The 23,924-nt window shown below is 38.7% G+C and overlaps 1 protein-coding gene across 6 annotated transcripts in view; it reads left to right on the forward strand.

Moving 5' to 3' along the window:
• The window catches only part of CDKAL1 (CDK5 regulatory subunit associated protein 1 like 1), a 450,261-nt gene extending 427,577 nt beyond the window's left edge, over positions 1 to 22,684 (forward strand). For all 6 annotated transcript variants that reach the window (XM_054814405.1, XM_054814404.1, XM_054814406.1 and 3 more), the window contains one exon: positions 19,103 to 22,684. In XM_054814405.1, the coding sequence (XP_054670380.1) occupies positions 19,103 to 19,309 (207 nt within the window). In that variant the 3' untranslated portion in view covers positions 19,310 to 22,684. The remainder of the gene's footprint in view (positions 1 to 19,102) is intronic.
• The last annotated feature ends 1,240 nt before the right edge of the window (positions 22,685 to 23,924 follow it).

Below are 23,924 nucleotides of genomic sequence, written 5' to 3' on the forward strand. Positions count from 1 at the left end.
AACATTTGTAATGTGCTCTTCTTTAGATGCTTTGTCATGATCTACATATTATCTGTGCAACATGTTGGCTTTGTTTGTTTGGGGATTTGCGTTGGTTTGAATTTTTCTTCTACTCGAAAGCCCAACATTTCTCAGCTTAGAATCAGAAATTCAGGATAGATTCTTTCTTACAGGCAGAATAGATTTTTCTTGCTGGTTTTAAATAAGCATTGGATTGGATCTCTTCTAGTGCTCGGGGAATTTAAATCAATGCTGGTCTTTAGGAACATGCTTAGCAAATATCTCTGAAACATTAAAGATGTAGGCCAGCTGCCTTGGGTCATGGGTGTGGGGTAGGTGACCTCTGAAGTTTGTTTCCAGCCTTCTGTAATTCTATGAATGTTTTAATTTAGCCAACAATTACTTGATGACCAGTAAACTGGAATAGAAGGTAGTTCATTGATCAAAACATTTCTCTGCACTGCATAGGGGGTTAAAATACATAGAGGTGATTTAAGGCAGCAAACCCAAGAGCCAGCATAAGACCTTCACCAAGCTGTTTTATCCTGAGGTCTTTAGTTTAATGGGCACGTTGTCTTTCTGCCCATCCCTTGGCAGGGCTGAATTTCAACTACAGTTATCAAAGCTCAGCTGAAACAACACATATTACGTAGCCCCTTTTCAAACAAATGCTCACTTAAGTCCATTTCAGGTGAAAAGCTCTGAACTTCAGTTTGTTTACTTTTCATTTCCTCAACAGACAGTGTTGTTTGGCTGAATCTCACTGTCTAATCACTTTAAATTACATAATTATGTTAATCCTGTGCAGTGCATGCAATAAATAGAAATAGTAATGACTGGGATGATTCAAATGTAAGTCATTTTCTGGAGAATGAGAGAAAGTTAAACAGAAATATTCTACCCCTCCTGCCTCCAGAATTAAACTCACAAGTGCTAAAATAGTTCTGCCATTTTTGAGTATTATTTCTAGTATTTGACCTGCTGGTGCTGCACTGCAGGATGAGTGGGTACGTTCTGCTCTCCCTTGGCACAGGGACAAGTTGGAAGTGTGTAGCCATGGTAATTCTAACTCCTTGACACTCCTTGTAATATTTAGGAGTTCCTTTTAAAATATTTTTGCTTTTCAGTCAGAGCTTTAACAAACAGACTCTTTGGAAAGAATCAAAAGGTGTTTGGTTTTAGTAATGCTCTATTATTTAATGTACCAGGTTAAAAATTCACTAAGTTTTAATTGGCTTTCGGGGGGGGGGGAAATACAGCAGCCACAACTTTTCTCAATTTTTCTGTTGTTTTGGAAGTCATCTATTTCCAATTCTTCATGCCAGCAAAAGCTGTTATAGGTTTGATTTTTATACCTCTCCGGTAGAGTTTAATACAAAGGTAGGTGAAGGATATTAAGCCCATGTATACGTTATATCTTTGCTTGTAGTATTTAGTCATCCCTTCTTATTACTGCTTTTTAGATCACCAAAAAGCTCACATAGGCAGTAGTACTCTCTTTATTCCTTCCCTCTGTTCTTTCCCTGCAAGCAAACACACAGAGGCATGAGATATTTATATCTTGGATGGATGATTTTTCTACCTCTTCCTCATCTGTCTAAGCTGTAATCGTAGTAGTCTTTCTACATGAATATTTAAATGGAACAGCATGAAAAAGGCATGTGGAGCTCATGAGAGGAAATAGAGGTTTAGAAGGGCGATATAGCTTTCCCCATCACCAAATGAAAGGTCAGTAAGAGATTTGATTTGACTCATACAAGGTATTGGAAGGATGAATTTCTGCCTCTTAGAAATACATTTGTTGCCAAAACCATTGAAGTAAGAGGGTTCTTTAGCTGTGAGATTGTTTTGAAGGCAAATAAAAATTAGTCGTGAGATTAAGCTATTTTTTAACTTCAAACTGTTTGTTTAAAAAGTGTATCTCATTTCAAAGAAATTAGCAAACTATATTAGCGTGTTCTGTATCCTTTAATATTATTACATGTTCCAACTTTTTTATTAGATTCTCAGTAGATTAATGGTTTTGTAATAGTCTAAAAATCATCCTTTGTGTTCTTGTTGATTCTCTTTATGCTAATGAGAATTCACTAAGATATATATAAATCTTGCAAATAACATTTTTTATTCTGACAAATCTGTTAAAACAGTCTTGAACTGATCCAACAATATTAGGATTAATTTGGAGTCACAGTAGAATACCGAGATCCATTCATAATCATAGTTTCCCACTCAGACTTTGGTAATATTTGGCTATAGTGATTTACATTTGGGTTTTTAATATACATGTCAGTAACGTTAGATTAGAGATTATTTTTTGTGGTGTCAAGGGTAATAAGATAAAGAAAAAGGGGAAAAGACTTTCCAGTAGGAGGCAGAAATGAATTTTTTAACGTATTATCTTATATTTTGTGTATAGGGATGTCCCCATATAAAAATTCAAAGGCAGCTTTACAGTGGCTATATCTTTAACTCAAATTAAATTACAGTTGAGTGATAAGAATGAGGTTCTATTTGGTGGCTACACTGGAGAAAACATATCTTAAAATGTCCAAATGCCATAATTCAGTGAAGTGGATGTGAAATTCAGCCTTAAATTTAGTCCACCGAGGATATACTCCTAACTACACTAGAATATCCAAAGAACTTACTGTGTCCCTGTTGAATATATTAGAATGACTGTATCCTTAAAGACAATCCACAGAAAGTTGTAGTATCTAAGCAAGCTCAGTAAACTAGTGCTTCTTCAAAAGCTGCATACAGTAACTTTGTATTTACACGGGCTGTATTCCATATCAAGTTTAACATTCACTCTAGATCCGTTGTCATGTAATCACATCAAAGTCTTGATCATGCCATTAGCCATTAAAGCATGTTGTTGCAGATTTACTGGACCAAACGACAAAAGAAGTAAACCCTTGCCCTCCTACTACAATCTCTACCCCAATCTAAGATATTTTTTAAGAGAGTCCTCTGAAACTACAAGAGGAATAATTGCTTTAAAAGTTTGCGTTCTTCCTCTAAGAGACTTGGCCCATTGCCTATTACATTGAAGGTTTTCATGAGACCTGACTCTTAAATTTATTTAACTTTAGGTTCAGTTCTTATTTGTAACAAGTTCCAAAGCAAGCTGTTCCTGTGGGCTTTGTCAAAGACCATTAAGTAAAAGAAACATTTAGAAAAGTAACCAATTATTTAGGCACTTCATTAAAGCTGTTCAAAGACAGCGTTACCTGTGGTTAGTGTACAGTACACGAGTCTTGATAACCTTTGTCTGACCACTTCCCATTGTGTATTTAATTGACTAGAAGGGTTCCCCCAGCTCTAATTTATTATTTCAGATGTTAGAACCCTGCTTAAAGATGAATGAAGATTTTCTACTGACTTACTCCAGTGCCAGGCTATGTCACTCATACTGGCTAAAATCCAGAAAGTATGACTGGATTTGATGTAATTGTCTGATCCAGCATTGGGAAGGAGGAACATATTGCACTGAATGATCTAGTCAGTACAGCATGAGAGGTTGTGGTGGTGGTGTGATACGGTTAGTGGAGATAGCCCACATCTCATACACATTCCCACAAAAGTAAAATTAGCACTCCGTCTGTTTGCATGGTCTTTTTAGTGTTATGCCTTTCTTTTTCAATAGAACAGATTCCAAAGCCTGTTCATCATTTTACTGGGAGTTTGCTCTAAGCAGATTCAGAGGTGTGCATCAGAAACAGTTCATGTTTTGAGGTTCCAAACAAGTCAGAGGGCTTCAAGCACAGTTTTCCTGTGTTTGAAACTCAAGCCCACAGGATGTTAAAATTTCAGCATATTTACTGTCATTTCTTTTGCTGGAGTCAGGACCACAACCCAGGTTTGGTGTAATAATAAAATTACGATCTTGGAAAACTAGGACATATTTCTTCCACCCTAGATAACATAAAAATCTGAGACACTGGAATTATGGTGAGAAAGATATATGTACTTCAGTGGTGTTTCAGCTTTTAATTGTCAAGGTCACAAGCACTGGCATGAAGTCATTTTTAATTAAGACACACTGGTGTAAAGTTGAAACTGATGTTGACGATTGGACTTGATGGTCTTAGAGGTCTTTTCTAACCTTAAAGATTCTATGATTCTATGATTGAACTATATGGTGATCTAAGCCATCAAGATATGCAAGAAATAATAAGGATTTTTCTCATGTAGTCTTTATTTTGGAGAAGAGCTGACAAATCCTTTGTAAAATAAAAACATGAATTTAAAGAATCTTGAGTGATAAACATTTCTTGAAAAGAAATGTGCATTTTTAGTTGTTCTTGGTGATAACAACGACACAGAATAATTAAGGGCCTGAAGGCAGGCCATGTTTGACCTATGTAGCTCATCATTCAATAAGAAAATAGTTATTTCCCAGCTTCTGGCTTGACATAAGTCAACAAATGCTATAATGAATGTTGATGTTGCTGTGCTATCAGTGTCTTCTTTATGACACTTCTCATTTTGCCTTTTTTCCTGACTTTACCGGTAGCAACGCTGTTTTGTGGGACTTAGCCTGTAAAGCAGCCCTCTCCACAGATGCATCCGTATGTTGTCATTGTACTAGTGCAGAAACAGCCAGCCTCTGGTGTGGGACAACCTGCACCCACCAGAAGAGTTCACCTGCCTCAGTAGGTGCTATCCAATACCCTCTTTTCCAGTGCCTACCAGGTCAGGGTCATATATATCAGAGCATATGTGATGTGTGGAGGAGGCGGGCTAGTAGCTATTAATCACACGATGAATTTATGTCTGGTTGTGTGATTGGCAAGGCATGGTAGTAGACTCATGTGGCCTATCAAAAAGGACTGACCATGAGATGGGTGTGTGATTGATAAATAGTGAAAGGAATGAAATATGACAGGCTGGAGAGCCAGATGTCCAATGCAAAATAAAAAGCAAAAGCCAGATGAAAATTAATATTCTTTTTTTGTAGTCTCGGTATAACCGTGGGATCCTTGAAACAATATTATATGAGAAAATTATTCACTAAATATCTTAACTTTCAAATTGATGAATTCCTCTTCATAGCTGTATATATGCTGAGGCAGAACTTTAAAAATGCTCTGTTTTGGTTTGGGGTGGCTTGGAAATTTTTATGAAAATGCTTTTGATGGAACAAAGATGTGTAGGCAGTACATTTAAGCTCTTTTTGTCGAAAAATCACATAGCTACAAAAACTACCTATGCATAATATCGACCAGATGGATTTCTGGTCCTGAAGGAAGGGTCTTGTTATCAGGACTAGAGGATTTTTTAAAAAATCTCGTTCTTGTTTTGACATGACTTCATATGTGATTGTAAGTCATTTCAGTCAGTCTGACTGTGCTTTATCCGATCAGTATGGAATCTATTTTGCAATTCTCACATACAAAATCTCTGATAAGTGCAGATAACATAATTATCATACAAAAAGGATGGCTGTGAATATCCATTTCTGACACACAGTTTTTTCTAAATACAAGAACTTTAATTTGGTAAAGTAGTGGAAGTAGTGCTTAGAATGACAGGAATTCTTTTCCTCTTTCAACTATTCCACTTGTATCTCTGTCCAAAGAAACATTAGTTCATTATTTTTTCAGTGAGGAGCGCTTAAAATTCCGTAGCATAATCAGATTTTGTCACAGAACCACAGGGGAAAGCCAGATGCGTAGCTCTTAATAGCTGGAAAGGAATGAATTAGAGTTATGCTTGGGAGAGTATCTTGTGTGATAAAAATCTGTCGTAGTGTTGTTAAGCTTTAGTAAGGAGACATGAAGCATCCCATCAATTTGTTAAAGACTAGGTTAAGTCCCACAGTTACCATCCTGTGGGCTTGCATATCTCACCCCTGTAGGCACTTTGTGTATGTTTGCCATTTTCAGGTTGTCTTCTGGTTTAGTTATGTTTATCTCAGATTTTCTTAATTTCTTTTCCTGAAAACAGTGTGGTTTAGTTTTAGCTAATTTTAGGAAAGATGTTAGGGATTTCAGAGAAGTAGAGGTGAGTGAAGCTCCTCTCAAAAAATGTGAATCTGTCATAAGAACCTCACCTTACCTCACCTTTTCCTCTCTTACAGGGAAATGGCCTCCAACTGCTGATACTGTGTTTGATAGAAACTCATTACCATTTTAATTTAGGCCTAACATGGCAAATCTGAAAAGTAGAAGAAATACCTTTGCAACAGTTTACTATGTAAAATCATTCTCCTATCGTGCATCGCTATACAGTGGTAGCATGCAGTCAGATAGGTCCCTTGGCTGTGAAAAGGTGGGGAGAAGTGGGAACTGCAGACTCTTCGTACTTACGAGCAAGCTAGTTTGTTGAAACGCTGTTCCCCATGCTAAGCAGTACCACCTCCCTCCCTTTCATATTTATTTTTTATCCAGTTTTCATCTGGTCTTCCATTTAGATTTGAAGCACCACGAAGCAGACACAGTCTGTACAGGAAAGGTGCATTCACAGCGTTAGAGACTGAACAAGTGAGTAGTTGAACTAACGAAACCTGATCTCCTGGGCTTTGGGTTCTCTGGTTCCTTCACGTTTCTGCATCAAAAACCGCAGCTTCCTCTCCACATATCTTCTCTGACTGCCCTCCGGAAAAAAAATGTGTTATAGGTGGTTTGTGTAACTGTTGCATGTGATTTGGAGTTTTAGGAATACAGACTGGTCAGCAGGATGATGTCAAAAAAACAGATTGTTGAGGCTGGGCTTTGGCCTTTCCCTCGATGGAGCACTGATTTAGATCTCTTTTCTTTTTCTTTTTTTTTTCCTACCAGGCCTTGACATTTATGAAACTTACTGTATTGCTCTTCCATTGTTGAAGTTAGTGAACAGGCTCAAAAGTTACTAGGATGGGCAGAGATAATGAAGTGGAATCGAGGACACCTCTTGCTCAGGAGTCAATTCCAGTTAATATTTGTATTTACCTAAAGACAAAAGCAACAACCAAACAACAAAGCAAGCTGTATTAAAATATTATGGGTTGTGTTCTACAGACCAGTGTCCTTTTCTAAACAGAGAAAAGTGTAACACTGCAATGACATTGAAGACTTATAATATATGATAACAAGAAGAAACTAAGAATGATATTTCTCATGTACATATGTGCACAAATTATTTGGAGTGTAAAGTGAAGTACTCTGAACTAAGGAAGTTCTAGTTTTGGTTCCTCTTTTCCATGTAAATGACAACCATATTATGTTTCAGCCTTCAATTATGTGCTTATGCACTATTTTCACACACACGCACGCAGATTTGTTTCTTTCTGTGCACAGAGCAGAGACTATTCATTTAATAAGCTATTATTAGATATTTTTCCTCTTCATTGTTCATTGTGTGATAGCAGTGTTATTTGCTACATACTGTTTAAACCTCGCTCTCAAGGGAGTTACTAATTTCTTTCTAACCTTTCCTGTGATCTCCATAAGTAAATTTCTGAGTGCTTCAGAAACAGTAATAAGTTTATTTCTTCCTGAAATACAGCTTTCATCTTCCCATTTCACAGACGAAGATTAGACACGTGTTCAAAGTGTCCGCTAGAAGGTTAGTGTAGTGAACAAATTTCATGGTGGTCAGTTTAAAATGCTTGGAACTAGATACTTACAAATTATTAAAGTTTTGTACCATGTGTTCAAGCAAATTGCAGCAGCGACTGTTCACCATTTAAGATAAACTAACTCCAGGGTATGAAGTCTCAGAGAAAAAGAGGAAATTGGTACTTATTACTTCATGGTTAATTCCAGAGGAACTGATTTTCTCCTCATGAGCTAATCCTAGGAATTATCAGATACAACCTGATAGAGCACACCATGTAAAACCTGAGTGGGAGAAGACTGAGGTCCACTGCGTTCATTGGAGGCTCTCGGCCGAGGTACAAATTGCCGGTATTTGAGCATGGTAGGGCGCAAGTTCGTGCTTATGTACTTCAATCCTTCACAGATACAGAAGTTGGTTGTCTAGTCAGACCACCCTCCGAACGATACAAATGCTCTCCTGAGGGAAGATATTCGTTACAGCCTGTAGATTGGAAACTTACTGTTCTTTGATGTCTTAGAGCGCCGAGGTGCTATCATGATTATCTAGCATAAAATACACAGCAAGCCAAGAAAGGTTTTTCTCATGTAATCTTTCTTTGTGGAGAAGGGCTGACGAATCATTTGTAGAGACTGGGGATACAGAGATTGTGTAAGAGCAGTTAGGCTTGCTAATCACAGAACGTAACCATTGTTTGATGTTTCCATGAGAGAGTCCTCCATTAACTGCAGTTGAACTTGACTGAGTGTGAAATTAAAAAGGAGACTCAGATTTCAAGACACTCCCTTAGGTGCTCAAAAGTATGCTAACTGGCGCTGTGGGAGACCTCCTAAAACAACTAAGGATACTTAAAGGAAAGAGGCCATGACAATATGAAAAGAAAACCTTTCTCTTATCACTGAACCCACAAAGTTGGTCAAAATCAGTCACAGTTTGTTAACTGTTAAATTTCAGGCTTGCATGAGATGCTGCTTTTTGCCAAGGTCTGATTCCAGCTGTGCTTGGTGAGCATCTACAGTCCCAGGAACGAGAAGTGTTTAATACCGGGCAGAAAAGTCCATGAAAATGAATGATAGAAATTGTCAGGAGACTACATATTAGGGCATTGCCTAGCTTTACGAAAATGTATTTCAGACTTAAGCTTGACAGAGATAAAAGGTTTTAGAGGCTATGTTGGCTTCTAGTGACAACTGGAATCTATGACAGGAATTGTAGAGACCCGATCGCTGGCTTGCATTATGGCACTGGAGACACTTTAATCTTCTTTATTTCTCTACCTGTAAAATGAGGGAGGCATATAGATCCCACAGCTACATACTGGTATGGATTTTGAAACCTGGAAACTAGTATCATTCCTAAATATTAATAATGCTCATTTTATACCATGTTTATTATCTGTGAGGTTGGAGTGTAAGAAGGGCCATATCCTTTGTCTCTGTGATTGTCTTATAACACAATGTTGAAGTCTCCTTGGAACGTATCATTTGCGATGCTTGGTTCCGTAGGAATAAATGAAAACACCATAAATTCGGGATTATGACATATTCTAGGATTAAGAGGAAGGCTTTAGCCAAGAATATGTACATATATCAGTTTATTCTACTTTGCTCCATGCGAAAGATCTTTAAAAGCTTTTCCTGATTTTGAGAGAGAACATCCCTTGAGATATTTCTTGGATATTTATCACAGTGTTCTTTGCAAATAACAACGGTTAGAAAACCTTTTAGTATTTTATGCTTTCTACCATTTGGGAGTACAGAATTCCTCTTAAAGATAGTGTTTTAATATAAACTCAGAGAGTTCACTTCCAAATAAAAGCAGTATTACTCATTTCACTGTTGATGTGTTAAAATCATTCAGTTATATTGGTGGTTCTTGTGGCATGAATATATCTTTTCAGATCTAGCTATTCATTTTACTAGGCTACACTTTCTCATGGAAACCTTCTGTGTCTTTGCCTGTAGCTACCATTGACCTCCATATAATTGTCATTGTAATTTCAAGATTTAAAAGGAAAGGAAAAAGGTGATGGTCTCTGAAGGCTTCTGCTATAAAAAAGTATATCATATTTCATTTAATAATCTCATTTGTAGAACAATCTTTGAACATTCACATACTGCTAACTCTTTATCATTCTTTCATCATCTAACAAAATAAACTGGGTAACTTGTTGTATTCTAAACACAACCTTAAAAAACTTATTTAAAAAAAAAACCAACAAAAAATCTCTATGATCCTTTAAAGAAGGAGCAAGCTGGAATCCTGTGGAATGATATATACGAAGACAGGCCATGGTATGCACACTGAAAAATGGTATCTAGTGTTATTACAAGTAAATGTACATCCTGTAATTCACTGTAATGTATTTTCAAAGTCATGAAGCCTGTGCTGGTCATCTCTAGGAAACAGATTTGTCTGTTAGCCAACTATTTACCAGATAAGTGCCCAGAGCAAGCACCTGCCATCTCCTTCGTAAAACTGTGCTAGACAGAGGGAAATAAACAGTGACAGATCACCATCCTGAATTTGTCCACATTGTGCTGCTGGGTTCATTCTTCATTTCAAGTCATTACTTGGACAACTGTGATTTTTTAATCATAAACTTTCTGCTTAAAAGATCTCTCAGTTCTCTTGTGGTTGCAAGTGCTAACTGGAATGCCGGCTTGCACGTCACTTGTTTCTGGCATAGTGATTGACACTTCACAAACCTTATTTTAAAAAAAAAAAAAAGGCAGCTCAGAATCCAGACATCACACTGACTATTTTTCCAAATGTTGCTTCTGACCTTGAATGACAGGTTATTTTGACAATGTATTATTTGTATAGTGGGAGGATACTAAGTCACTGAGATTAATAGATTAATAGCAGCACAAAATACAAATATGTAAAAAAAGAGTCAACTCCTGGCTGGAAGCATTTATAGGTAAATATAAAGAAACGAGCTAAAACAAGTGAGCATAATGGAAAGCAGCACAAGAATGTTGTAAACATTTTGGAGGTGTTTTTGGCTTGTGTTTTCTTGGTTGTTTATTTCTCGTTAGCTGATTTTTTGGTTGTTTTCCTCCTCCTCAAAGTGTACATCAAAAAGGAAGTCATTTAATAAGCCCCAGTTCCTCAGCCTTCTGTCTAGCTTTTAACTGCATTATGAATTTTGAGGGCTCATTGAGGGAATAATCCTTAAAGACTATTTGGGTAAGGAAAAAGAAGTAGGTAGGCAAGGGCCTACCCTCAGGTAAGAACATTGAAGAGAACAGAGAGATGTCTGCCAAGAAAAATACTGGTGGAGACTTACAGTAATGGTGGCAAGTTCAGGTACAGTAACTTACAGAGAGATAATTCATTTCTTTTATACTTTTACAGCGGAATATTAAAGTTTGAATTTAATGTTAATGTAAGAGGAGGAAGTTCCAGAGGTGAGTCTGCGTGACATGGACAGAAAGTCATGATACGGCACGTCACTCCAAATTTGTGTTCCTATTGGCATCTCTGCTTTTGTTTATTAGGAGAGGCCATATGGTCAGATGGTCCAGGAGAGAAATGGGGAGAAGTAGAAGGAAAACAGGACAGACAGGAGGAGATTGTAGTAGTAATCAAGGCGAGAGGGAGTTGAGTAACAGAAAAAGTGTTTTTTCTACACTGACGGAAGGAATCGAACAGATCTTGCAAGTGTTACTGGGAAAGAAAAAAGATTTTGCTGACTTGCTGTGCAGGTCAGGGCTAGGCCCTAGTTAAAGATGATGTCCATAAGAAATGATGATAATCTCCCTAAGGAATGACAAACCTGGAAGAAACTGTCAGATTTGATGCAGCTTAGCTTATGGTCGATCAGTCTCTGTATCTTCCCATTATTAAATGTATTTTATGTTTGTATTTGACCATGGTCCAGCTGCTAGGAGTATTGCTTACCTGACTTGATTGGGTCATGCGCGGTGATCTTGATGTAAATTAGGAATTGGTGACTGGAATGAGTTCAGCGTAGGGTCACAAAGATGGTCAGGCGCTGGTGCACTGGGCCCATGAGGAGAGGCTGAGGGACCGGGCTTGGTCAAGCCTGGAGAAGGGCTGGCTTCAGGAGACACTAACAGAAGCCCCCCGCCAGTGTCTATGGGAAGGGTACTGAGAAGACCAAGTGCTTCACAGTGGTGTATGTGAGAGGACGAGAGACAGTGGGCAGAAATTAAAACGAGAGCTTCAGACTGGATATGAACAGAAACATTTTCCCCATGAAGACGGTCAAGCAGTGGAACAAAGCCCCAGAGAGGCTGTGCAGTCTCCATCCTTGGAGGTTTTCAAAGCCCAGCTAATTAAATCCCTGAGCAAACTAGGCCATAGCTGACCCTTCTTTGAGCCAGAGGATGGACCAGATGCAGTTTGAATTATCCTAGGATCCTATGACAGGCAGTAAGACAGTTTTAGTGGCTACAGCTATTCGCAAGATCCTTTGATTAATTTATTTTCTTGCTATAACTTCAGTGGTAATGATTTGGGGTTAAGAGATTAAGAATCCTAATTATTGCTAAGACTCGGACTGTTTACTGAAAAAATAATAATAAATCTGTATTTATCCTTCAATTCTTTCCCCTCACTTAGATATTAAAGCATAGTCATATATCACACACATGCATAAATGCCTATGTATATATGCACATAAAAAGAAGAAACAATGTGAAATTCCTTTGCAAAAGTGCCTGGCTGCTTCATTTGTTTTTTCAAGGTTTCCCATTTCTTAAAATGGGTAAGTAAACTCCACATGTATTTGGAATCGGTGAATTCCTAGGAATGGTGTACAGCTGATAACATCTGACGCAAGCATACTTATAGACAGCATTTTCTCTTAACAACATAGCACTGTGCAGTCATTGGAATACATGGTGGCAGGGATGCTTCTTATGGGAATTACCATGTTAATTCTGTTAGAAAAAAATATTTTGTATGCCATTTATTTTCTACTTTAAGATCAGCATTCCACTTTTGCAGAAGGCTGGTAGGCTTTTGTAAGTAATAAATCAAGGGGCTCTCTTAATACCTACAGAACTAAATGTGTCTTCCGGAACTATTCAATAATATTTAATTTACTTATTTTTTGGATGTGTAATCTATGTGACCTTCAGTAACTGTTTGTTTTTTAAATCTGAAAAATGCCTCCAAAGTGTAATAGCCCAGAGTTTCAGATGGCGCAGTAGGATATGTAATGCATATTTTAACATGTTTTCTTTTAATTTGTCACACGGGCTTGTTGTGCATGATTATATAAAAGTCCATATTTTTAAAGCCAGTAGTACAAGTGTGTAAGATGTACTTGATTGGGCTAAAAAATTCAGAAGTCTAATTTATCTTGAGATATGCTCAGTCAAGTAGTTTTTCACAGCAGTTAGCTAACACTTCAAGCTCTAACAGTGCCCCTGAGCCATAAAAGAAATTTGCATGTAAGAAATGTTTTGAATCTCTTAAAACCTCAGCTCAGAGCTAAAGAGTTGCTCTCATGTCTTTGTTGACTAACATGAAGTGAGATCTTACGAAAAGCTAGGCTGTGATCGACAGATGCCAAAGCTTAGGTTTTGATGTGATTATGTATTTCTTTCATGCACGGCAGTTTAAGTCTGGGACTGGAGCTTCAGAAAGACAGCAATCAATGGGTCTGTGCAAGAGTACACAAAATATATTACTCCTGGCAGTCGTCAAGGCAGAATTATTCAAAAAATAATCTGAAATGCATTTGATCATACACTAGATGGTTTAATAATTTATATTATACCTTATTAGCAAAGTCATGTGTTTACTTTGTGGCTGCCAAAACAAGATGAAAGGCTGCCTCCATGGAAATACAAGATGCTTAGCTCAAAGTGTCTGTCTTCGCATTTCAGTTTGATAATTTCCATTCCTCCCCTCATTTTGATTAATAGTATGTAGGTTTAAATCCTAGAGTACCTTTTCCTTCATTGCAGTCCATTTTAGTGAGAGCAATGCTCCTTATTAACAAGTCTACCAAAGAGTTCATGGCCTATCAAGATTTAAATTAGTATGAACACATATTTCTGGAAACTTCTTTAACTTAGAATTTCCTCCAAGTATTTTTTGGGTAAAAGAGGCTTTGGATTTAGTTCTAAATTCCACTGAACTGAATCATTACGCTAATCTTCCTGAGTCTTCATGCTACTAAAGTGTGATTTCTGAACTCAGCTTAAGAAACTTGCACTAGTATAGTAAATATCACCAGTTATATCAGTTCAGAGTATTACAGAAATGCCTTGAAGATTTCCTTGAAAAGCTAACGCACTGCAAATATTTTATATAGAGATACAAATAAAGGACTTTCAGAATTAAAACTACTATAAAGTGAGAACGCAGGGAGTGGACCGGTGTAACTGCTCGCTCAGCAAATGAGATCTTTGCCTCCACTCAGGTTTTCTACACCAAAGGTGCATAAAAGAGCTCTCATAAACTTGGTTTTCCATGGAGAATTCCACTCCCCACAAAACATGGAAGATCTTTCCATCGGGTGTCTTGGATAGCTCTTCAAGGCAAAGCATATGAGAGGATCTCAGAATACAGCACTACAGTATTGCAAACTCTGAAGCTCATATGACAGCCCAAAGAAGCTCTTGTAATTTGCCTTGTCTACCCTAGAAGGCTTAATTTTAGTTTTAGATTCTATAACTTCATGCAATATACACTACAATATATACTGTATACTTTACCTGAAAACTAGTCCTTCAAACAGAGCCTACAGAAGAACTTTTTGCCCAAATGAAATTGTATGTATAGTGTTTTTCACTAGCACAGCTGGTAATATGATACTTATATGTTAGTAAAAACTGATTGTATTCTAGACAGGCATTTCAGTGTTGTCCAGACTCAGCCCTTAGCTCAGGCTTGAGAGAGTGCAAGAACGTGGTCAGCTTAGCAGAGCTCTTCCTCTTCCCACTGAGAGTTTTGTGCCGTGTCATACAGAGCTGCGCAACAGGCTCTTAGGAAGAGGCATCTACCTGCAGGTGTCTCTGAGAGATTAGCCCGACTTTAAAAGCTGTTGTACGAATTGCAGGGAGGACAAAAGACTGCCATTTTCTAAAGGAGCCTTTCAGTTGCAGGGGACCAGGTGTACCCCTTTTAACAAATGCGTCTTCTGTGACAATAATGATGGAAATTTTCTAGGAAGCCAGTGGTATTACCCATGCGTCAGGGTTGCGAGGCAGAACTTTGGGGCAAACTAGAGAATAGTTCTTAGAAAACATGGATCCAATGAACATACTCATTGCTTTTTTTGAAAGAGAATACTTAGCAGGATCGTCTGAAGAGATACATTATCAAACAGAAATGCAGTAGTGGTTTAAGTGGTAAGCTGTGAAGTACATCTTAAAGAAAAGGGTCGCTTTAGTTTGCAAATTGTGATCTTTTTGTCCATATAAGAACAGTTTAACCCATGAGAAAATTTGTAAAGAATTCAGATTAGCAAGGTAACAGGAGTAGTATTTCATGTATGCCTCTATTGAAAGAAAAAATTCTGGTTTAAAGTGTTTGACAGTCTCTTACATGATCTGAGATACTGCAAAAATCTGAGACTTTTGAGCAATTTAGAAAATGTGACTCCCAGTAGAAACAAATGCATCGGAGTTCAAAATAGAAGATAAAAGGAAAATAAAAGCATAATGAAATTGTGAGAATTGTACCTCCAACCCAGTTAAGTTTGAATATTAGTAAAATACTGTAAGAGAAAAATCTCATCTACAGAAAGAAAATAAAAATGGGTTTAGTGTATCAGTATGATCATCTAATTTATGAGAAATATGATAAAGTAAGGAAGAAAATGAGGCTCACACTTTACAGGCTAACTTACTCAGATGAAATAGCACTGGGACAACTGGCCATGGGGCCAATGGCATTCCCCACCACCGGAACTTTGTAAACCTTGCTAAAAATCTCTTTTGCCATTCTGTCCTACTAGCAGCATGCAGCACTACCTAATGCATATGCATTGTATGTTGCAAGAGAGGTTTAAGAAAACAATATGGTAACAAAAAAACCCCAGTGTAGGCTATTCGTGATCAAAATTATGCCAACAAAATGAGACTATTTGGTTTTATGTTGGAAACCAGAAAAACTGTAAAACAGAAATGAAGTGCCAGTGAAATCACTATTGAAAAGTACTGCACAGGAACATGGATGAATGCATGAAACACTAATGTATTTTAACTGTTAGAAAAGGGGAAAAAAAAAAAAGTCCCTCAAAATTTTTAACAAGTTGTAACTTGTGTTTGGGGTGTTCTGCTGGCTGTCCCTGGTTTCACAGAGAGAGGTGGATAGGGAGTCTGAGCATGAAGAGGAGCATTGAGGAGAAAGTTACAAAGTCATTTATGAGGTACTGGCCCTTTTTATCTGTTTTCTAAGGGATGGCATCTAGCCTTGTACAACTAAATATTCAGGACTTTACTGATTATCAAGCTGTGTAGAAATATTTAATAAAGGCTTAGGAGTCTATAGTCAGCGAAATTTTAAGTCATGAATTGGTGAAAATTAAATATCAGAGGAAATCGGTCTTTGGTTGTATTGATATTTTGACAGCCTTATCCATTCTTTTGAATCAACTTCACCTTAGTGTTAATGTACCAATGATACATGTAAAAACAGGTCATGACCATAAATTATGCACCTTAGATTGGTAGGGATTTATGAGACCTGCAAAGAAAAGAAAGACTTTATAAATGTCTAGAAAGAATAAATTGCAAATGAGTTTTGATTCATATATAAAAAAATCCTTATTACTGTATGGTTTCCAGTTTATTCTGCAGGCAAAGGTCAATCAGCTTTGATTTTGGGGGATAAAATAGCTATGGCCAGTTACTAAAATTTCAGATGCCTTAGGAATTGACTGTAATTAATAACTTAACAATATAAAGCAGTTTTGTAGTTTTCGATGAAGCCAGCATATTCTGTGCAATATAGACTGGAGTAGTGTTGTTACTGTGTCTTACACTGCAAAGAACTACACCCCAATTTGCTTACCTGTTTCCTTTTCCACTCTTTACCCGGTTGATGGTCTTCTGGGTGCGGTATTGTGCTGGGTTTGCATGGCAAGGTTTTGGTAGCGGGGGGGGCTACAGGGGTGGCTTCTGTGAGAAGCTGCTAGAAGCTTCCCCTGTGTCTGATAGAGCCAATGCCAGCTGGCTTCAAGATGGACCCGCCGCTGGCCAAGGCCAAGCCAATCAGCGCCTCTGTGATAACATATTTAAGAAGGAAAAAACCAGTTAGAGCTTTTGCAGCTGGAGAGAGGAATGAGAAGATGTAAGAAACTCTGCAGACACCAAGGTCAGTGCAGAAAGAGAGGGAGGAGGTGCTCCAGGCACCGGAGCAGAGATCCCCCTGCAGCCTGTGGTGAAGGCCATGGTGAAGCAGGCTGTCCCCTGTAGCCCATGGAGGAAGGATGAGGGGGTGTAGAGATTCCACCTGCAGCCCAGGGAGGACCCCACGCCAGAGCAGGTGGAGGCACCTGAAGGAGGCTGTGGCCTGTGGGAAGCCCATGCTGGAGCAAGTTCCAGGCCGGACCTGTGGACCCGTGGAGAGAGGAGCCCATGCCAGGGCAGGTTTGCTGGCAGGACTTGTGACCCCGTGGGGGACCCACGCTGGAGCGGTCTGGTCCTGACGGTCTGCACCCTGTGGGAGAGACCCACGCTGGAGCAGTTCGTGAAGGACTGTCTCCCGTGAGAGGGACTCCATGTTGGAGCAGGGGAACGATTAAGAGGAGTCCTCCCCCTGAGGATGAAGAAGCGGCAGAAACAACGTGTGATGAACTGACCGCAACCCCCATTCCCTGTCCCCCTGTGCTGCTGCGGGGGGGCGGAGGTTGAAGCCGGGAGTGAAGTTGAGCCTGGGAAGATGGGAGGGGTGGGGGGGAGGTGTTTTAAGAGTTGATTTTATTTCTCATTGCTCTACTCTGTTTTGCTTAGTAATAAATTAGATGAATCTCCTCTCTCAGTTCAGTCTCGTTTGCTCGTGACGATAATTAGTGAGTGATCTCTCCCTGTCCTTATCTCGACCCATAAGATTTTTGTTATAGTTTTTCTCACATTTTGTTAAGGAGGGGGATGATAGAGCAGCTCTGGTGGGCACCTGGCCCCCAGCCAGGGTCAGCCCACCACACGTATATATAATAAGTCATCCTCATTTCATAGGTCACTTGTTCAGTAACCCTTTGCCTATCTGAATTGTGATTTCAATCAACAATACCTCAGATATTAGAATAGCACTTACACCAGGCTGTCATTTGCCCCTTTGATACTTACTTACCTGACCAGTAGTAGTGATTATTTTCCTTCTACAATTGCTATAATGGAGCTGATTCCTGAAATGGAAAACAGGAGGCAGTAACAGTTTGAATTGTGCCGTCGCGCTTTCATGGGCATGCACCTGTCTTGGAGCTTTGATATTTATTCAAGTTTGCCCAGAAATACGTTTGGTAAAAGAGGGAGTTGGGCGTCTGGTCTGTATTTTCATGTGACCTTGTTTAAGCTGCTTGGAAATACAAGATTATCCAGATAGGGACTTTCTGGGTCCCTGACTTGTTTTATATGAAATGTGAAGGGAGAAAAAAATAAAATGGATTAATAAAAAACCTTTTTCAACTGGAACATTTAAAACCAATGAAAAATCCATCTGAGCTCAGTTGAATTCCTAAGAGATTATTGAAGTAGAGGGAGGAAGAAAGAAATTATTAACAGAAATATTGAATCCTATGATGCAAGATCATTACAGCTTTGTTACTTGCACCTTTACCACTTACGCCTCTTGCAAATGTCATCAGTTTTAGTACATGTTTTTACTTTTGAGTATCTACAATGCTAGCATGCTGAACGAGGTTGCAAGAGAGAAGAGTTTCTTATTCTTCCCACTTGGATTTTCAGCTGCAGTAGTGACTCAACATCTGTAACTTGTGCTGCAGTTAAAAGTCCTGGTATTCTGGGGGACCTTGGTGCTTGCAGTCAGGTTGAGAATGGTAATGGCAGGCGCAGCAGGGAACTCAGATTCAATATGCTGAACGAGAAGGTGAGTGTTTTAGCACAGCTGCCTCCTGAGGGTCAGGGGAAAGGAAAGGCCCTGTGGGAGGATTTTCAAGCACCACTGAGCTGGCACACCAGGAGACGATGATTGACTTCAGAAGAGCCTGCTGTGCAATGGATTGTTGTGTTGTGGTCCCCTTTATCAGTGGTTAGACATTTCTTTTGAAGAAGCCAAAAATGGGAGAGTAGTGAGATAGCAGCAAAACAACTGAATAAAAAAGTAATCATCAAACAACTCTGATGACATTGAGGTCTGGAGATTTGTTTCTGTTGCTAACAGCTTCATTGATTTGGCAGTTAATTTCATTAGAAGGATTGACTTTGTATGGCATTGGTAAGATTTCTGTATGAAAAACTGATGACCTGATGATGATGCAGAGCAGGTTGAATTGCTGTTTGGCTTGAAAAGGGATATTAATTTGAACCTCAAGAGGAGATTTTATTTTTATTTGGTATGTATAATCAGAAACCCATAACCCAGTTTCCATCTTAATATGTGCATTTCTTCACAGGAGTTCAGACACGCACCACAGAATGGCACAAACTGGAAAGCGCAGCCTTCTGCTGAGATGCCAGTGAAAACACCGCTCGGCTGGTGGATGGCTTTGCCGCTCCCATGGCAACAAGAAGGAGGTGGACTGAAGATACTGTCTGTCAGCCTGGCTCTACTGGCGGTTCTTGTTATGTTTTACTATGGAGGAATGAAAACAGAACTGTGAACTGAAAGAGGCTTTTATGAAAACAATAAAACTGCTGTTTAAAATCTTCAAAGGAAACACTTTTACCAACAATTTTTTTTTTAAAAGAAGCTAATATAAATTTGGAAATAATTTGTACTCGCCCTATGCCTTTCCTGTCATTCATAGGAGAGAATGTTAATAAGCTCTAGGGAGACCTATCTTGCCAAAATTTGAGATCCTTGGTTGGCAGAACAGTTTGTTGCATCTTTTGTCTTCTTTTTTCTAAAAGGATGCAATGTTTGTATTGCTTATTCTTTTCATAACTGCTGTAGCAGGTAAAATTGCATGCAGGAAACTCATTAAATTTATAAGAAATCTTTCCATTGAGTGATGTTGATAATCTTTTATGGGCAGAATATTTAAAGCTTTCTTAAAGATTTTGCTTAATGCAGTGGGATGGTTTGATGCGTGTCTTTTTACATTAGAATCAAACACTGCTGGGCCATTAAAGTTTGTCATTTCTTCCTATTGATTTTACTGTCATGTCAAAGAATTTTTGGCCTGCCATCTTGCCTCTCAGAACGTCACAATGAGTTTCTAGGCTTTGTTAATACAACAAGAACTATTTTTTACATGGAAATAGTTTTAAAAGTTTTTTTATCATTGAATGGGAAGATGGCGTTCTGGTAGTAGAGTTCTGTTAAAAGATGGATTTAATGGTCTCTATAGATTTTGTATGATGCTCAGAGAACTAAATGTGAATCTCGTGTTAGCTGTACATCGGGTCATGTTGTGTATAAGACAATATTGCTTTGTTACTGAGGAGGTTACATTTGGCACATCGCAAATTTCTAATTACTTTCTTCAAGCCATTTTTGTCATGACAGGATCCCCATGCATCTGGAGATTGTGGTGGTCAATCAGCTACTGGACTCTGCCCAGTTCTGCCAGCAGCAGACTGCATGATATTGTTCGTTCGTGCCTTGCCACCTTTCTGGCTCTTCATCCAAACTTCCACTTGCAAAGTCTGTTTAAAATCTGAAGAACTGGAACTGTTGGGCTTTTTTTAGTATGTTTGTGTCATACCTAGCACAGACAGAGCTGAGCTGCCTACATGGCTGTTGTGGCTTAACCCCGATAGGCAGCCAGGTTAACACAAGCCACTCGCTTACTTCATCCCCCTCCGTGGGACGGGGGAGAGAATTGGAAGGGTAAAAGTGAGAAAATTCATGGGTTGAGATGAAGACAGTTTAATAGGTAAAGCAAAAGCCGTGCACGCAAGCAAAGCAGAACAAGGAAATCATTCACTACTTCCCCTGAGCAGGCAGGTCTTCAGCCATCCCCAGGAAGGCAGGGCTCCATCAAGCATCACGGTGACTTGAGAAGACAAATGCCATCACTCCAAATATCCCCCCCTTTCTTCTTCTTCCTCCAGCTTTACACGCTGATGCCATATGGTATGGAATATCCCTTTGGCCAGTTGGGGTCAGCTGTCCCGGCTGTGCCCCCTCCCAACTCCTTGTGCACCCCCAGCCCACTCGCTGGTGGGGTGGTGTGAGAAGCAGCACAGGCCTTGGCTCTGTGTGAGCACTGCTCAGCAGTAACGAAAACATCCCTGTGTTATCAACACTGTTTTCAGCACAAACCCAAACCATAGCTCTGTACCAGCTACTATGGAGTAAATTAACTCTGTCCCAGCCAAAACCAGCAGAGTGGCTATACAGTGCAGATGAAAAATCCCCTAGGAAGGATGCTTGGTACTTTATAAACCAAGGATTCCTAGTAGTCACAGACAATTTATCCCAGTTCCACAGTGATGCTTTCAGTGCAAATGTAACTGTTTTCAGGAAATCAGGTGTGTAAGGATTGAATATTATATTTCTTACTGCAACTACTGAAGGTCATGAGCCAAAACTCGAAATTTGTGAGATTTAAAAAAACCCCATGTTCTTGATTTGCTTCTGCTTGTTTTTTTGAGGCTTTACTTTACGACGAGGAATACATAAATCAGTAATGTACATTTTTAACAAATCTGAAATATTCAAAAAAAATCCCACTCAACACTGGGAGCTCAAATTTTCAGGAATACCACATATCACAAGATTCGCAGGAAAACTATGAGTTGACAAAATCATTATATCTGAGCCAAATTTTTGCATTTGATGGGAATAAACTATGCAGATATGTTCTATGCCTCTAGCACACTCTCTGTCAGCCACTCTAGCTTGTCTAATCATAGCAATTACAGACTCATTGCATCAGCTGTTACAGAGATTTACAAAGCTTGTGATTTAGATTCTGTGCATCGCTGGCTTTAATGGGACCAGCTTATTTTCTTAGAAATAATACAATATACAGAAAGAAAGTGAAGAAGACTTTATAAATTACATTGCCCACAGATGCAGTGTGTTCTTAAACTGAGCTTTAACCTGATAAGCAAAAAGTATCTAATTTCCTTTTGATACCAAGGAAGCTTCAACCATTTTTCTTAAGTGTCTGTGGTAGCTCTGTGTTCTTTTTGGCTGTTTTCAGTGGGGAATCTTGCAAACCACAAGACTTGAATAGCAAAAACATCTTAAATCTCTTCTGAACAACGTTAAGTGCACACTTTTGTATCCTGCTTTTGCATGGTTTTGGGTGCTGGAGGACTTTGTCATTTAATCTTTTCATTGTAGCTTTCCATTAATGGTATATTTGTTTAGAAAAAGAATATAAAATAAAAAATGTGGTCTATGTAATGCTTGTTGTATGAAGCAGGAGAGAGAAAGGAGGAGAAGATACCTTTTGAGGAGAGTTCGTCCACCTCTATCACATCATTGCCTGCACATCTCTGAACATCTGACAGCTTCTGTTAATTTAGTTTCACTCCCCAGTTCAGCTTCCCATATGGAAAGCTGGAGTGATTTTTGAATAACAGCAAGTAATATCTGAAGTGGCAGCAACTGGCAACTCTGACATTGAGTTTGGCTGTGGCCATTACCCAGAATCCTTCCGCTCTTCTTGAGAAGCAATTACAATTTCACAGGTTGGAATTAAAATTCCCTGCGGTATGCAATAGAGTAACTGAAACTGTCAAAGTGATTTCAAGCTGCTAATCTCTCGCTGCTCGAAGAGTGAAAATAGAGCCCCTCTTACCCAGGCACAGATCTGACAACTTAAAAACTCCAGCCTTCCACTACATTTAAATACATATGGAGAGTGGCTTGATCTGCTCACAGAGGATATCTGTAAAGATGTTATGTCTATGAACATTTGTGTGTTATTAACAAGTCTGTCTTTTTTAACTTTAAGATGTGTGTAACTTCAGGGACTAAGACAAATATAAAAGAAGTTTTATGCAAGACATCTGAGAATTTGGAGGAATGAGTAGGCATGTGCCTGTTAGTGTGAGGCTTATTAAAATCTTTATTTATGTATTTTTGAACATGTTGTATTTTTTTCTGGAAAAATTGCTTGCAACTTTCCCAAATTTTAATTTCACATATCTATACCCCGTATTTTATTTTGAGTGCAATATGTTTGACTGTATAGATAGAAGCAAAGAGCATTTAGAAATCAAAAACAGAGGAAAAAAGTGAGAGGCTGTAAAGCTAGGGTGCAAAATGAAAAATATTAGTATGAAAGCTGCAAAGCAGGTTTGAACTAGGAGACACAGCCTGTGGAGTTAGGGACTGGCTGCAAAACATTTGACTTATTCAGAGGCAGGGTTCATCTGTTAGGTAATTAAAATTAGAATGCTTGCTGGAAAGTATTTGTGCAAATATCATTAAATGTCTTTTAGCTGCATATTTCATTCATGCATGCACTTAGCATTGAAGTGAACACTTTTTTCTTTAAATGAAGATGCTTCAGTAGCTGGTGGAGAGAAGACAAATTATGAATAGTCCCATTTTAATTTTAAAGAAGCCCAATTGAGAAAAAAAAATAATAATCATGTCCCTGCACCTGCTGGCACCTCAAAGTCTGTTAACACCCACTTGGGAAGCTGTGGTTATGGGTTTGGATCATCTATGCTGTAGATCTCCTTGTGCTATATTGTGACAAGTTGAGTGTTTGAAAAGTCATGGAAGTGCCTGTGTTCCAGTCAAAACGTTAGTTAAGCTGATGGCAGAACAGATATTCAGATCTCTTTGTTTCTCTATCCCACACCTCTCTCTCACGCCTTTTCACCATCTGTGCATAGACTTCTCTCCATTCTCTAACTCTTCTCATTCAAATCTCCTTTATCAATATCAGGAGTTTAAAGAACAGTTAGATAACATGTTTAAGTTTCCATGTCGTCCTCTTAGGAAGGGAAGGTAAGACAGAGGAAGGTAAGGATATAACCATTGATGAAGGTGGTGTGATGATCAAAGAGCATGAGAAACTCTTGTGCAACAATATGAGAGCTACATCATCACCTAAAATAGATCATAAGACCTGTCTTGTGTATCCTTGTCTTTCTCTATCTGTAATCATTAGTTGCTGTCTCTTGTATTACCACTCAGAGTAAACTGCATTTCATATGTACTGCTGGAAGAATCCAGAGTGACTAAATTACAGGTATGAGGGCAGATTGAAGTGCAGCAGTAATGTAGACTAAGATGTGCAGGTATATGCAGTCCTAAAAAAACCAGCAGCCAGTGCAACATCATACACCTCTGGTATTCACGGC

This window comes from Grus americana, chromosome 2 (assembly GCF_028858705.1).
Source record: "Grus americana isolate bGruAme1 chromosome 2, bGruAme1.mat, whole genome shotgun sequence".
Classification (NCBI taxonomy): domain Eukaryota; kingdom Metazoa; phylum Chordata; class Aves; order Gruiformes; family Gruidae; genus Grus; species Grus americana.